Source organism: Mastigoproctus giganteus, chromosome 4, assembly GCF_048544385.1.
Source record: "Mastigoproctus giganteus isolate SK-2022 chromosome 4, ASM4854438v1, whole genome shotgun sequence".
NCBI lineage: Eukaryota > Metazoa > Arthropoda > Arachnida > Uropygi > Thelyphonidae > Mastigoproctus > Mastigoproctus giganteus.
This window is the reverse complement of record NC_143578.1, coordinates 3,911,285-3,927,046: the sequence shown is the minus strand read 5'-3', so window position 1 is coordinate 3,927,046 and position 15,762 is coordinate 3,911,285. Positions and strand designations below refer to the sequence as shown.

At 38.7% G+C, this 15,762-nt stretch overlaps 1 protein-coding gene across 1 annotated transcript in view; it reads right to left on the bottom strand.

The window, feature by feature from the left end:
* LOC150086344 (uncharacterized) overlaps positions 1 to 13,489 on the bottom strand; it is a 70,912-nt gene extending 57,423 nt beyond the window's left edge. The window contains exon 1 of the mRNA XM_090371317.1: positions 13,212 to 13,489. Coding sequence (XP_090227443.1) covers positions 13,212 to 13,231 — 20 coding nt within the window. The 5' untranslated portion in view covers positions 13,232 to 13,489. The remainder of the gene's footprint in view (positions 1 to 13,211) is intronic.
* Between the last annotated feature and the right edge of the window lie 2,273 nt (positions 13,490 to 15,762).

The window sequence follows — 15,762 nt, the reverse complement described above, 5'->3', positions numbered from 1 at the left end:
AAGGATAATTTTGATATCATATACTTGGATCTTAGGAAGGTTTTTGATTCTGTTGCACATGGAAGACTGATGCACAAATTGGAGCAGTGTGGCATTGGAGGCAAATTGATGCTATGGATAAAGGGATGGTTGACTAGGAGAAACAGAGTGGTAATCAATGGGCACTGCTCTTCAAGGACTAATGTTATAAGTGGAGTCCCCCAGGGTTCACAGTGTTGGGTCCACTGTTGTTTTCTGTATTTATTAATGATGGAATATCAGGCTTAATGTCTAAGTTTGCAGATGACATGAAGGTTGGCAGGGTCGTTAATGACACTAATGAGAGTACACTACTGCAACAGGACCTAGAAAAGTTGAGCAAATGTTGTGCAGTCAGATTTGAAGCTCTCTGAAAATTGTAAACAGACTGTGAGAATAGCACATGGGGTTTTGTCAATGACTAGCATTAGCAGAGACATATGGTGTAAGAAAGCAAGCTTACACTGCATCAGCTTAAAAAAAAAAAAAAAAAAAAAAGCCTATCCATTTCATCCATCCATTCGCTCCAAATGTCTGTCTAGTTCTGCCTTGAATTTATTTAAGCTGTCAAACTTCTACAACAACAGATGGAAGTTTGTTCTAGAAATCAACCACTGGCTAGCTAAAGGCAAATTTCCACACATCTATTCTACAACTGTCTTTCCTCAAATTGAATATGTCCTCTCGGGCAGAATTTATGACCTTTCATTTATGTTCATGAAAGGACAAATTCATAAATTTCAATTTATGTCCTCTCAGGTGGAATTTATGAATTTATTTCCTTTCATTTATGTTCATGAAAGGACAAATTCATAAATTTCAATTTATGTCCTTTCATGATTTTTCTTCTTACCCATCTGGGCAAGAGGAAAAATCATGATATTCAGGAATTTTGCCAATGTAGTTAAGGAGGTGATCATCACATTGTATAATGGTTAGGCTAAATCTTGAGTACTGCACACAGGTCTGTAGGCCTCATTTGCAGAAGCATGTGGATCTGTTGGAGTGGGTGCAGGTTGGAGGAGCATATAAATGAGGAAGGATGGTTGTAGACAGAAGTGTAGAAGTCTGCTTTCAGCCAGTGGGTAGCTGACTGTTGGAACAAACTGGTGTTGTAGAAGTAGGTAGTTTGAATAAAATCAAGGAAGAACTAGACAAACTGTTAGAGAGTATGGCAGGTGATATGGAAAATGTTTTTTTTTTTTTTTTCCTGCTGATGCTATATAAGCACATCATTTGCCATTACTAATATACTGCATCTGGGAAGGGCCAAACTTGAAGGTAGTTTATGGAAAAAGTCCTACAGTTAAATTTATACTCTCACAGGACCTAGAAAATAACATCTCACATAAAATTCCTTGAGAAGTGTAAACAGGCTGCTTGAACAGCACATGCACTTCTGTCAATGATATATAGGAACTTTTCCACCAGGAACAAACAGGTGATTATCATATTGTGTAAGGGTTAGGTTAGGTCACACATTAAAAACTGTATACAGGTTTGGAAACTTAATTTTATGAAGGACATAACTCTGTTGGAAGGGGTTCAGAGAAGTACCTAGAGAAGTACAACAGCCAAAAAAGGATATTTTTACCAAAAATGACTGGGATTCTGTAAATTAAGCATCTGCATGGTGTAAGAACCTTTCTTAGATGACAGACACACACGATCAAATTTAAGTTGTAAACAGACAGTTGCAAAGTAAACAAAAATAAATTAATTATGTTTATAGTAATAGCCACAGGATTCTTACTGCACTGGCTGACATAAGAAAATACAAATTACTTGCTTCCCACCTCAGTTGATCACAACTATCCAGTTGATCTTTGAATTTATTCAAACTGTCATCCTAAACTACCTGTTCAAGCAATCAACAACTTATTGGCTAAAAGAAAACTTCCTATAATCTAGTCTAAAGCTCTTCCCCTGTAATTTGAATTTAGGCCACAAAGTTCTGTAATTCTCTATAACACTGAAAATTCTGCCTTCATTAATTTTATTAACCCCTCACAGAGTCTTATAAAACTCAGTCAGGTAACCTCAGAAGTGCCAAGTTGCCAAGCTCTGTAGCCCACATATTCAGTCTTTCCTCACATGGTCGCCTTTTTGCCAATCTCACCATGCAAGTCGCCAGTCCTTGGACCTTTTCAAAAACTCAGTCTTTTTTCAGATGAGGTCTCTATACTTGAACACTATTCCAAATGATCTTACAATTACCTTATACAGTGGGACTATGACCTCATATCTCTGCTGGATAATGTTTGATAAATCATCAATAAAACACCATGTACTTTCCTGGCTGCCTGTTTACACTGCTCAGAAAACTTCACATATGCCTGTATTATAACTCCCAGTCCCATTCTTCATCTACTATTTTTAATTAAGCCACATAAAGTGTATAATTTATTCTGGGGTTGCCATTCCCCAAGTGTAAGACCTTGCATTAAAACATAGCTGCCACTTTTCTACATTGTCTGCAAATTTTGACATCAAGCCTTCTCTCCATCATCAATGCCCTCTATGAAAATCAGAAACAACTGAATATTTGCTGATGCTATTGAGGCAGTGTTAGGTGGGTCAGAAAACTGCTAGCTTTGGGGGTTACAAGGACTAATAGATTAACAGTAGCCACTGGCAGAGGTGAAAGTGATTCTAGCACTGCTTCTATTGGAATAAGAAGAAGCCTGGAAAACAAGATGCAGGATGTTTCAGAGACTGCTGGGAGTCATTGCAGTACAAGTAAACACATGGGTTGTGTTAGGGTAGCTAAGAATAGGAACAGGTGCATGTATACTTGCGAGTACACCAATGCTAGGAGTTTGGTAAATAAATTTGATGAATATTTGAGGTATTGCTCAAAGCATCAAAGGCAGATATTGTTGGGATATCAGAGACGTGGTGTCACACAGATATAAGGAATGCAGAACTGGAATTTCGGGAGTACAATGTCTACAGAAAGGATAGACAGGATAGGAAGGGAGGAGGGGTTATGCTATTAGTTAAGAAACACAAAATCCAAGGAAGTGAGGCCAATCAACATCGCTGGACAGTGCAATGTCAAGTCAGTTTGGCTTGACATAAGCATTGGGAGATCAAAATTGAGAGTTGTTGTTGTTGTTTGTTAAATTTATTGGTGCATCAGCAACTTAGGCTATAATGCACTAATTACTGTCTGCACTAATTACTGATATTTCCTTCGCTTTTCTTACAGGAGATAGTGGTTCAGATAAGGTGATATTTATTAATAAATTTTAGAAAAAGAAAAATGTTATCCATGTTCTCTCGATCTCCTAGGACACACTGTAGTGTTAAATTATTGTAATTATGAAAATTAGAGGAAAAAGCTGTTTTCCGTTCTTTTTGATATTGCGGGCATTCTATGATGATATGCTTTACTGTTAGTGGGCATAAACAATTACTGCATTGTGGAGGATCACTGTTTGTTAATAGATAGCTATGGGTGAGGAAAGTATGACCAATGCGTAATCTGGCTAGAATAGTTTCTTCCTTTCTGTTTCATCTCATGCTGGATTGCCACTGTTTAGGTTCTCTCTTGATTTCAAAAAGTTTATTATTTTTCTGATCTTTCCACATGCGTGTCCATACTTCTTTATATGTCTGTTTGAGAAAGGACTTATGATCACTATAAGGAGTCCTGAAATTAGATGGCATCACATTTGTAGCAATTTTAGCAGCTAAATCTGCCTGCTCGTTTCCTTGGATTCCAACGTGTCCAGGGATCCAGCAAAATATTACGGGCTGTCCACGTCCATGAAGTGCTGATAACTGAGCTAAAATTTTCTGTATCAGAGGATGACTAGGGAAGGATTTACCCTGTAGAGCATTAACAGCACTCAACGAATCTGTATATATGATGGATTTAGCGTATGAGGCTTCTTTTATATTCTCTAGGGCTAGTAGAATACCATATAGCTCTGAGGTATAAATACTGCATTCTGGTGGAAGCTGTCTGGAGATGGTGCAATTTGGTAGTACTACAGCTGTACCAACTTTATTACCATTTTCGGATCCATCTGTGTATAGCTGAATGAAGCTGCTAAACTCGGTGGAGTGAGCCATATGTATTTGTCTAATGTTGATATCGGGAATGTTATTCTTTCCCCATTGCTGAAAAAGTCTATCAATATGTACTGGAGCCATGGACAGCCATGGCTGGGTTTCAGTGCTAGTATCCTGGAGCGTGTTAGAGAACTTCAGGCCCCAGCTTGTGATCAAAGCTTGAAGCCTAATGCCAGATGGTTTGTTGTAACACCATTTAGTTTGATAGATTTCTCTCCATTTTGGCGTGAAGAGGCATTGCCACATGGGATGATGTGGGAGACTGCTGATTTTAGCTGCATAATTTAGTAGTAGAGTTTCTCGCCTAAGGTGTAACGGTGGTTCATAGGCTTCGGTATAGAGGCTTAAGATTGGCGATGTGCGAAAAGCCCCCAGTGCAACTCTTAATGCACTGTGATGTACAGGATCGAGCCATTTCAATACACTTGGCCTGGCTGAATCATATGCAGGAGACCCATAGTCTAACCGGGATCTGATCAGTGAGCGATATAGATGTAACAACACGTAACGATCTGCACCCCATGACATAGAAGAAATTACTCTGAGAATATTTAGTTTTCTAAGACAACTTGTACGAATATGTTTTATATGTTCCAGGAAGTTTAATTTTTTATCAAATATTACACCAAGAAATCTAATACTAGGTTGGAAAGTAATACAATGAGAATCCAAATGAAGGTCTGGATCCGGATGTAAAGAACGTTTGCGACGGAAGTGCACAGCAGTCGTTTTTGGTTTTGAAAGCCGATATCCGTTGTTCTTAGCCCAAGAGACTATTTTGTTAATGGTGCCTTGTAGTTGTCTTTCAATAAGTCTCATGTTTTTAGAATGACATGACATGGCAAGATTGTCAGCGTACAAGTATGCGTCAACTGTGTTAGGTATGCACTTGGTAATAGAATCAATCCTAATGGCAAAGAGTGTGGCGCTCAACACTGATCCTTGGGGAACTCCCTCTTCTTGTACATATGCTCGAGATAATGAAGAGTGGAATCGGACTTGAAAGGATCTATTGCCTAGAAAGTTCTTAATAAATTTTGGGAGATGACCCCGAAGTCCACATTTATGCAAGTCCTGAAGAATTCCGTATCGCCAAGTTGTATCAAAGGCTTTTTCAATGTCAACAGATATCATGACTAGGTATTCATTTCTCAGGAACGCGTTCCGGATATTTGTTTCGGCCTTGATAATGAGATCAAGCGTACATCTTTTTCTCCGGAAACCATACTGACTTGGGCTTAGAATGTTTTGAGTCTCTAAAAACCATGTCAGTCTGGCGTTAATTATTTTTTCCAATGTTTTTCCCAGACAACTGGTTAGAGAAATAGGATGGTAATTTTTGGGATCCGTGTGGTCTTTCCCTGGTTTCGGGAAGGCTAGCACATAAGAATGGCACCAGCTAGCGGGGGTAATACTCTTCTAAGTAAATTCTGTTATAAAGTTGTAGGAGTACAGTTAATGATTCCTCATTTAAATGACAGATCATGGTGTAATAAATCCCGTCGGGACCTGGAGCACTGTTTTTCACTCGTGCAAGTGCATTACGCAATTCATTCATGGTCAGAGGCAGATTATAAGAATGAAGGATGACAGTATTAAAATTTAGTTTGTATTTTTCTGTCTGGGATTTTAGTGATTGAAATGCAGGTTCATATGTGGCAACAGCTGAAAGCGTTTCAAACGTAGTACCTAAGGCATTGGCAATTTCTGTAGGTTCAGAGATTTCTTTCCCTTTCACAAGTAGAATAGGAGAAGTTGTCTGCGAGTATTTACCATTAATTCTTTTGATTTTTTTCCATATTGTGGAAGTATCCGTGGATCTGTTTATGGTGGAGGCATAATGCGCCCATGCTTCTTTTTTACTCTCCCGTCTTATATGACGAGCTTTAGCTCTGACTCTCTTAAACTGTAGGAGGTTAGCTGTGGTTGGATGTTTTCGAAAAATATTCCAATATTTGTTCCTTTCTTTTTTAGCGCTGTTGCATGCTTCGTTCCACCACATTTTTGGATGAAGCCGGATTTTGGATGATGATTTTGGTATAGCAGTCTCGGATGCTTTCATTATTGTATCTGTAATGTAGCTTACTGCAGAGTCAATTGTGTGGGTTGCTATGAAGATAGCATCTAAGTAAGCTATTTCTTGGTATTTAATCCAGTTCGCCTTAGTAAACTTCCAAGTTGTCCTAATGTTACTCTGAGGAGTAGAACTTATACAGAAAGTACAGATGATAGGAAAGTGATCGCTACCGCGAGGGTTATTAGTAACGGTCCAGTCTATGAGAGGAAATATCACTGGAGAGCATATAGAAAGATCAATAGCAAAGGTTGAGCCAGATGGTAAATGCACATATGTGTGAGCACCAGTGTTTAAAATTGTCAGGTTATGTTTGTCTAAAATTTTTTCAATTATCTGTCCTCTGGAGTCAAGATGTTGAGAACCCCATAGCGGGTGATGGCCATTCCAGTCACCCATAATACAAAAGAGAGCAGGTATTTGCATTACTAAATTATCTAAATCAGCAAAAGTGTATGTATGATTTGGTGATAGATACAATGAAACTAATGTTATTGTGATTCCGAAGGTGACACGGACAGCAATTGCCTCTAAAGAAGTTTGCAGGGATATAGGTCTAGAGGGTACCGAAGAATTCACTATGAGTGCTACTCCTCCATGAGCTAAAATAGATGAGTTTCTATCTTTTCTATACATATTGTAATGCTTAATTTTCATAGATATTGCATTTGTGAGATTTGTTTCTTGAATGCATACTGCAACAGGCTTGTATTCAGATAGGAGATCGTAAAAGTCGTCAAGGTTAGCACGGAGCCCACAACAATTCCATTGTATAACTGTATCCATTGTTTGGTTTTAGCTAGTGTCTGCTGACTTCCGTGAGGTAGTTTGCTTACGCCTGTCTATTTTTCCTTTATCCTTCTTTGAGAAGACTGGTCTGCTTGTGTCAATGTCACCTTCTGGATGAATTTCAAGAAATGTGTCATCTTCATCTGCTTTTTTCATCAGTGTCCATGGTATCAGATCTGAATGTGTGTGTATCAGTTCTTTCAGCGCTCTTAGTTTGTACTTTTGGTTGCTGATTCGTATTCTTATCTGGAGGTATTGTTACCGGCGTATTTACTTCTTGGGTTGCATATTTTGAGGGAGATGGTTCTTTTAATGAAGTAAGTAATGATTTTGCCCAACCAGATATAGAGATATTTGGAGGGACAGAGCAGTCAGTCTGAGTTGATATTGTGCATAGCTGTTTAGTAACTGAGGCGTATGTAGATGATTTAGTAGGGATTGCAAGTGTTTCTTTGCCTCTTGATATGACACTTTGTTCTCTATTTTATACTTCTGAATGTTCTTCTCTCTTTTCCATTGGATACAGTCCTTAGAGAAGGCAGAATGATTTCCATGGCAGTTAGGACAGTTTTGGGTTTCATTATTGCAGTCTGTATGTGTTTGTTCTTTTGAACCACAAGAAGCACAAGTGACTATACCTCTGCACACGGTTTGCGAATGACCGAATTTTTGGCACTTAAAGCACCGGACTGGGTTGGGAATGTACGGTCGAACATGGCATCTGAGATATCCAGCTTTTATAGTTGTGGGGAGATTTGGTGACTTAAATGTCAATGACTGTTCGTGTAGGGACAGGCTCTCCATCTTTTTTGATGACAATTCTTTTTGCCTGGACTACATTTTGATTGCTTAATTCAGAGACAAGTTCATCCTCTGATACATTTAGAAGATCCCATTCAGATATTACCCCTTTAGAGGAGTTCAAGGTAGCACACTATATTCGCTCTACAACGTCATCAACCTTTGCGACTGGCAGACATACCCTGGTCCTGTTCCACCTATCCTTTTTACAAAGCATGTTCCCCGTTTCCCTGACAATAGAGTCACCAACAACTACTAGTTCCTTCGGGACCAGCGCATTCTGCCTTGGGGGTTGCCTCTGTGTCACGTGATGCCCAAGTGCAAGCTCTGGCGTTGATGTGGGCAGCTGAGAGCTTGATGGGCCCCTCAATTTAGTTTCTTCGAGGGCATCCACCCTGTCCTTCAAGCTCTCATATAGGCCCACAAGAACGCTGAGTTGTTGCCTGATATCGATACACTCCTTGCATCGCGCACACACAAAGACATCCCCCATGGCAGTATCTTGACATTAAGCTTGATATACCATCATCAATATTATTTATAAATACAGAAAACAATAATGGACCCAACACTGAACCCTGAGGGACTACACTAATAACATTAGTCCACGATAAGCAGTGTCCATTGATTACCACTTTGTTTTCTCCCCCTGAACCACCTCTTTATCCATAGCAGCAATTTGCCTCCAATGCCACACTACTCCAATTTGTGCAGCAGTCTTCCATGTGCAACAGTATCAAAAGCCTTTCTAAGATCCAAGTATATAATATCAAAGTTATTCCCTGCATCCAGTTCTTTTGTGACTGCATCATAGTATCCAATCAAATTGGTCAGGCAAGACTTCCCCTTAACAAAACCATGCTGTGTCCAAGCTATAACTGAAGTCTTGTCTAGATGATCCTGCAGTTCTTCTTTAACCAGTGCCTACATTAATTTTCCTGGAACAGAAGTAAAACTCACAGGTCTATAATTACTTGTGTCAGCCTTTGATCCTCCTTTGTGAATTGGGGTCACATTTGCACATCTCCAGTCTATGGGTACCTTCCGTGAGTCCAAGGAAGCTGTCATAATTATGGCTAAGGGTTTGCTTGCTTCCTCTGCTGCCTCCTTTAATATAATTGGATAGATCATATCCACTCCGGGTGCCATACTTGTGTTTATCTTCAACAATTTCTCCTCCACTTTACTCTCAGTTATTACAAGATTATCTAGTTTACTGCCAGAGTTGAATACACCTCTGGCATTCTCCACGCCGAATAACTCCTCATGTGTGAATGTCGATGAAAAATATTCATTTAGTTTGTTAGCTACCTGAGCAGGATCATCAACAGTTGACCCATCGATATCAAGTGAACCAATCTGATTCATCCCCTTCCTTCTAGAGTTTACATAAGAAAAGAACTCTTTACTGTTTTTCTTTGCCTCCTTTGCCAAAGATTTCTCGTAATCTGCCTTTGCCTGCCTAACCTCCTTTGTAACTTGGTTACAGATCAACTTATATCTATCATAGGCTTCTGTGTCACGTGTTAATTTATATGTATCCCATGCATTTTTCTTCTCTGCCATATGTCTCATTAGTTCATCTGACATCCATTTAGGCCTAAACCATGAACAATATTTCTTACTTGGTATGTACAGCCTAGTAGCTTCCAAGATAAGTTCTTTGAACGCTTCCCATTTTGAATTTGCTGTTGGTAACATCATCAGTTGGTCCCACTGTATAGAATTTAAATACTGTCTCCTACCATCGTAGTCGCCTTTACAAAAGCAATAACCCTTCCCTTTACCCCTGATGGTAGTTACCTCTTTGAGTAAATCCCACTTCAGCACACTGTGATCACTGCCACCTAGTGGTTCATTTATCTGCAGATTCTTAATGCATGAAGAATCAATACTGATAATCAGATCAAGAGTATTACTTCCTCTAGTTGCCTCCCAAAGATGCTGATGTAGAAAACAATCATCGAATAAATCCACAAAAGCCTTGCTAGTGTGTGAGTGACCAACCCACAAATTCCAGTCAATATCTGGGAAATTAAAATCCCCCATTATAAGACTCTCTGATTTACTGCCCCACTCTATTTCCTTGTACAGTTTCTTATTATACTCATCAGAGTCATTAGGCCTATAGCACACTCCTACTCTCAATTTTGGCCCCGAGTGCCAAGCGAGTGACTAAAGCGATTCTATAGTGATTTGAAAGCGAATTTCTTAAAAGAGCGATTGATTGTAGTTGAACGTTAGTTTCTAATTTCCAAAGTTATATAATTTTGCTCTTCTAAAGTAAAGAAGTCAGCTTACTCAACAGAAAGGAAAGCCACCTTTCTTCTTGTATATAAAACTAATCTACTAACGCACTAACACTAACAACCTTATCGCTTGGTCACTGGTGGCACCGCTCCTGCCTCCACGTGGTGGGGCTGGAAGCCTGGGAGGAGAAATCCACTCTCCCGGGACTAAAAGGAGCAACTATGGACAACACAAAACAGTCCTACTATGGATCTCTTGATCCAGATTCAAGTAGACATGACGACCATGATAATTTGAATAAATCCCATGCTAAGAGACAAAAAAAAGAAGGGACAGATTTTTCTGCTCCTCTCTTCTTAATATTACATTCCTCCACAGACCAACCATTGAGTAAACTCTCCCCATTTTTGATTCAGAAATGTCTCGAAAATGTGGCTGGGCTTCCAAAAGCACACTCCTACTCTCAATTTTGATCTCCCAATGCTTATGTCACACCAAACTGACTCGACACTGCACTGTCCAGCGATGTCCACTGGCTTCACTTCCTTGGATTTTATGTATTTCTTAACTAATAGCATAACCCCTCCTCCCTTCCTATCCAGTCTATCTTTTCTGTAGACGTTGTACTCCCCAAATTCCAGTTCTGCATTCCTTATAACTGTGTGACACCAAGTCTCTGATATCCCAACAATATGTGCCTTTGATGTTTTGAGCAATACCTGAAATTCATCTAATTTATTTACTAAACTCCTAGCATTGGTGTACACGCAAGTATACATGCACCTATTTCTATTCTTAGCTACCCTAACACAACCCATGTGTTTACTTGTACCGCAATGACTCCCAGCAGTCTCTGAAATATCCTGAATCTTGTTTGTCAGGCTTCTGCTCATTCCAATAGAAGCAGTGCAAGAATCTCTTTCACCTCTGCCAGTGGCTACTGTTAATCTATTTGTCTTTGTACCCCCCAAGAATATGTGCATAATATGTGCATAATGTATTCTCTGTAGAGGTGTGTGAATTCACAAGTTGATCTATATATTGTGTAGGCTAAAAAACCAAAAACAACTTGATGGGAGGGAAAATCTTACACCCTCAACTTAACTTGATTGAAGAGGATTTTAAGAATTCCTCCAATCACTGATGATAACTGAGCAGATATCTGTAAAAACATATAGCACACTGTAACATCATGCCAACTAAGCTGCCAAAGAGGCAGCTTAGTTGGCATGATGGCTTATGTTTCTCAACCTCCAGGGTACCGTCTGGAGGTTGAGAAACATGAGCCCAGATTTGGATTGAATGGGTAAGTTAATATTTATTTATTTATCTATTATTATTTATTTATCTATTATTATTTATTATTTTTTTTTTTTGTTGTTGTTGTTGTTTTGGCTGATACCACAAAAGCTTAATTTATTTATGTTTTTTAGCATTAACTCGGCTCAATCTAAAAATAATTTGGTAAAACTGACTTCCCAAAAAGATTGATGAGTGAATGGGACCCCATAGATGTCCTAAAGTTTCAGTTAAAGATCAGATAACCTAAGGTTTGAACTGATTTTTTCTTTAGTATCTGTAGATAAATCAGAATGTCAGAATACTGCAACAAGATCTAGAAAAGTTAGGCAGATGGGCTGAAAAGTGGCAACTGAAGTTTAATATTGACAAATGCAATGTACTGCATATGGGTAGCAATAACCCAAGAGAAACATACCAACTGTGTGGTACTACACTCAGGGAGATTGAGAATGGAAAAGACCTGGGAGTAATTGTGCAGTCAGATATGAAGTTCTCTGAGCAGTGCAGACGGGCAGCCAGAGCAGGTCATGGAGTTTAGTCAATGACATATAGCAATTTTGCTAGCAGAAACAAGGAGGTGATTATACCTTTGTATAAGGCAATGGTCAGGCCAAACCTTGAGTACTGCGTACAGATCTGGAGGCCTCATTTTAGGAAGGATGTAGAGTTGCTAGAATGAGTACAGAGAAGGGCAATAAGATTGCTGAGAGAAACAAAGGGTTCTCTTACCATGAGAAGCTTAAGTTGCGGCATCTGGAGACTAGGCACCTGCGAGGTGATCTGATTGAGATGTATAAAGCCTTGATGGTTTAAGCAGGCTCAATACTGATGGGATACTTCCGCTTGCTCAGATTAAGAACATGATGTGGCATAGATTCAAATTGAGGAAAGACAGTTGTAGGATAAATGTGTGGAAGTTTGCCTTTAGCCAGTGGGTAGTTGATTGCTGGAACAAACTTCCATCTGTTGTTGTGGAAGTTCATAGCTTAAATAAATTTAAGGCTGAACTAGACAAACATTGTGACTAGATTGGTGAAATGGGAAGGGTTTTTTTTAATTTTTTTTTATTGGCTGATGCTATGTAAGCTTGCTTTCTTGCATCATATGCCTCAACTAATGCTAATAATAAAATTTCCCTATATTCACTATCTGTTACATTCAACTTCAAAATAGTCATACAATTTTGATATTGCAATAAATATATGAATGGCAGTGAGCAAAATGTCATACTGTGTACATAGAGTTACAAGGTCACAGAGTGCAGTCAGGGTTTGGGGGGATAGTATATGAGGCTAAGTCACTGATGGAGGAAGCATGCAAATGTGTGGGGGAATTTTCACAATGAAATGGGACAAAAAAACAGGAAGCATGAGGGGATATAAACAACTGGGAAAACATGAAGATTGGAATTTGGAAGTTTTAAAGTATATATACCACTCAAAGATTCTGTAAAAAAAAAAAAAAATACATGGTAAGAATGTAAAGTAATTAAGAATAAATTAAGGTCAGCCTTTTTCAAACAAATGCAACATACACAGCAGCTAAAAAAATTAAATCTCATGGTACGCGTAACCTTTTTCATTACGATAATGTGACATTCAAAAGTTAAAAAATATTGATTCCTAGTATATGCGATGTAGTAGGCAATAACGTTGCAATGGAAACTATAGTTCGTGAGCATTGGAAATGTAGAAGACAAGCGTGTATGATGCATTTGCAAATTTTGCTCATCTACTTCCGCATGTATGCGAAATGAACGACTAATATTTCTACACATATGAATTCTATAACTAAAATAAACTCCCCATTAACAAAATCCTGCATATTTGAAAAACTATAAAAAATAAAATAAAATAAAAGCGAAAATTTGTTTTTTTATGTCTATTTAAAACCTCACCTTAACTGTGTCAAAGTCATTTTACAGTTGATAATGAATATACCAATTTGAAATACGGTATACTCAAAAGATGCACATTTTTACTCCTGCAGTTCCTATATATGACGCCTTTCTCACGAAAGGCCTACTTATTTTTATTAAAAGACAGTTCGAAATACCAAAGTAAGCTCTCATACACAAAATAGAACTCACTCATCATTCTCATCATATTTAAGCCCCACCTACTGGTTACAAGGCAGGTATTTGAATCACCATTGCAGTTCGAAAGTTGGAAGAACTGGAGTCTCTTTAAAAGAAGAAATTTTAAAAATAATAATAAATAAAATCACTAAAGCTCTATGTATATTTTTATCATTTTCCGGAAACAAAATAATAATAATCACAAAAAAATTGTAGATTTTCGTCCTCAGTTTTAGATTTTTAGTTTACCCCTCAAAATTTAGGAAATTCCATGACAGTAAAAGACCTCACTCGTGAAAATTTTAGAACTTCATTATATTAGTATTAATACGGACAAAATATAAAATAAAATAAAACAGAAATTTGTTTTTTCATATCTGCTTCAAACATCGCATTAACTGTATCAACGTTTACAACAGCTAAAAAATAATAAAGAGGAAAATAAAGAAAAAACTTTAACCGTTTCAAATGCCCAAACCTTTCTAACAATAATTTGTATAATCATTTAATTCTATTCACACTACCAGCTTCTTTGACACTAGTCGAAGGTTTATTCGAACAACTAATTACTCTCTGTCCGACGAGTAATTGCCACACCTACAGGGTATTCCCTGACGTTTTAGAACTCATATACGGTATAGCACAGTTGGCAAAATCGCCATCCTCTCTACGCTGGGTGGGAAAGATTTGAATTCAAATCCCGTTAATGCGAGGAATTTTAATGGATATTTTTCACAACGTGGCTGAGTTACTCGGTCTCAAGTGGGGAAGCTTGGTTTTTTCTCTCCCGGAAACTGAATTTTTCATCACATAACCAGCAAATCGCCAAGAGAACACGTATAATTTTATAAAAACACTGCTCCGAAAAAATTAACAGAACACGTAAAATTGTGGTGTAACTCGTGCAGCTTGCGATGAAGAGACACAAAATTTGTTATGGTGGTATAGAATAAGAATGAAATGAGGAGACACCTAGAAACTTCGGTTAGGTATGAGGAACACTTATATGGGTTGTATCAGAATTACCAAACAGGTCACATTACAAAAGTCGAAGCAAGATGTTAAAAAATATGGATACCGGACATCGTTGCGGGATATGATCCTCTCCAACGGCTAAATGGGCCTGACCAAGCCCGATATAAAGGTGTCTATAAGATTATGGGACAACAAATCCCATTCTTCCACCAGCACAGAACTTAGAACACCAAGTGACCGAGAAGTTGGCTGTCAGCATGCAATGCAACAACGAAGAGCGTCCCACATATGATCGATCTGATTTAACTCTGGTAATCGTGCTAGCTACGGCAGTCGTTGGATATCATCAATTTCAAGTTCTTCCTCCATTACTTTATCTAAATCAAAATTAACTGCCTGGAGAACGTTGGTTAGAACAGTCGGCAATAAGAACCCATGGGGAATTGTATATAAGCTATGTACTAGCAAGACTAAAATATATAATGGAAATACAGCATACTCTATTGGAGGTGTTGACCAGGAAAGTACGAGTTGGAGAGAAAGTATGTCTGCGATTCTGGATCATCTGATTGGAAAACCCATCTCTGAGCAAGACGATGATAAACAGATGTTGATGAAAAGGCTAAATCCTGCTTACTACAGGGTACATGCCTGATTGAACTCTGTGGTGCAGTACAACGCATAAGGAACAATAAATGCCCAGGGATAGACTTCATCGAAGGAGAGGTCATTAAACGGGCTCATCGACTGATACCAGGGATCCTTCTTGAAGCTTTTAACAGCTGTCTGCGTGACGGGGCCTTTCCATCACCATGGAAGGATGCCCTATTAAAGCTGATACTGAAGGGACCATCTAGGCCAAAGAATGATCCCCAGTCTTATCGACCAATTGCCCTCCTCTCTGAATTAGGAAAGGTGTTTGAAATGATGCTGGCGAGACGGATTACTGACAATACTGAAAAAACTTAGGCTGGTCTGGCAGACAATATGGTTTTACTCAAGGTCGTGGAACAGAAGATGCGCTTCGGGCATTGCGAAACTATATATTAGGCTCGAACAGTAAGTATGTCCTTGGAATCTTTATTGACTTTGAGGGAGCTTTTAACTCCATTCAACGGAGCAGCGTTCTTATGATGTTAAGACATGCAGGCTGTTCAACTAAGATCTTTAGGGTGGTAAAGAACTACTTCACGCACCGTACAGTGACTGTTAATTCGTAGGTTGATTTTATTATACGAGAGGTGACCAGGGGATGCCCATAAGGATAAGTTTTTGGACCACTAATGTGGTCCAAAAGACTGGTTGCGTAGGGACTTCGAGCATACAGAGATGGTGGCCTATGCCGATGATCTTGTGTTGCTTATTTAAGGAAATACACGGATACAACTAGAAACCA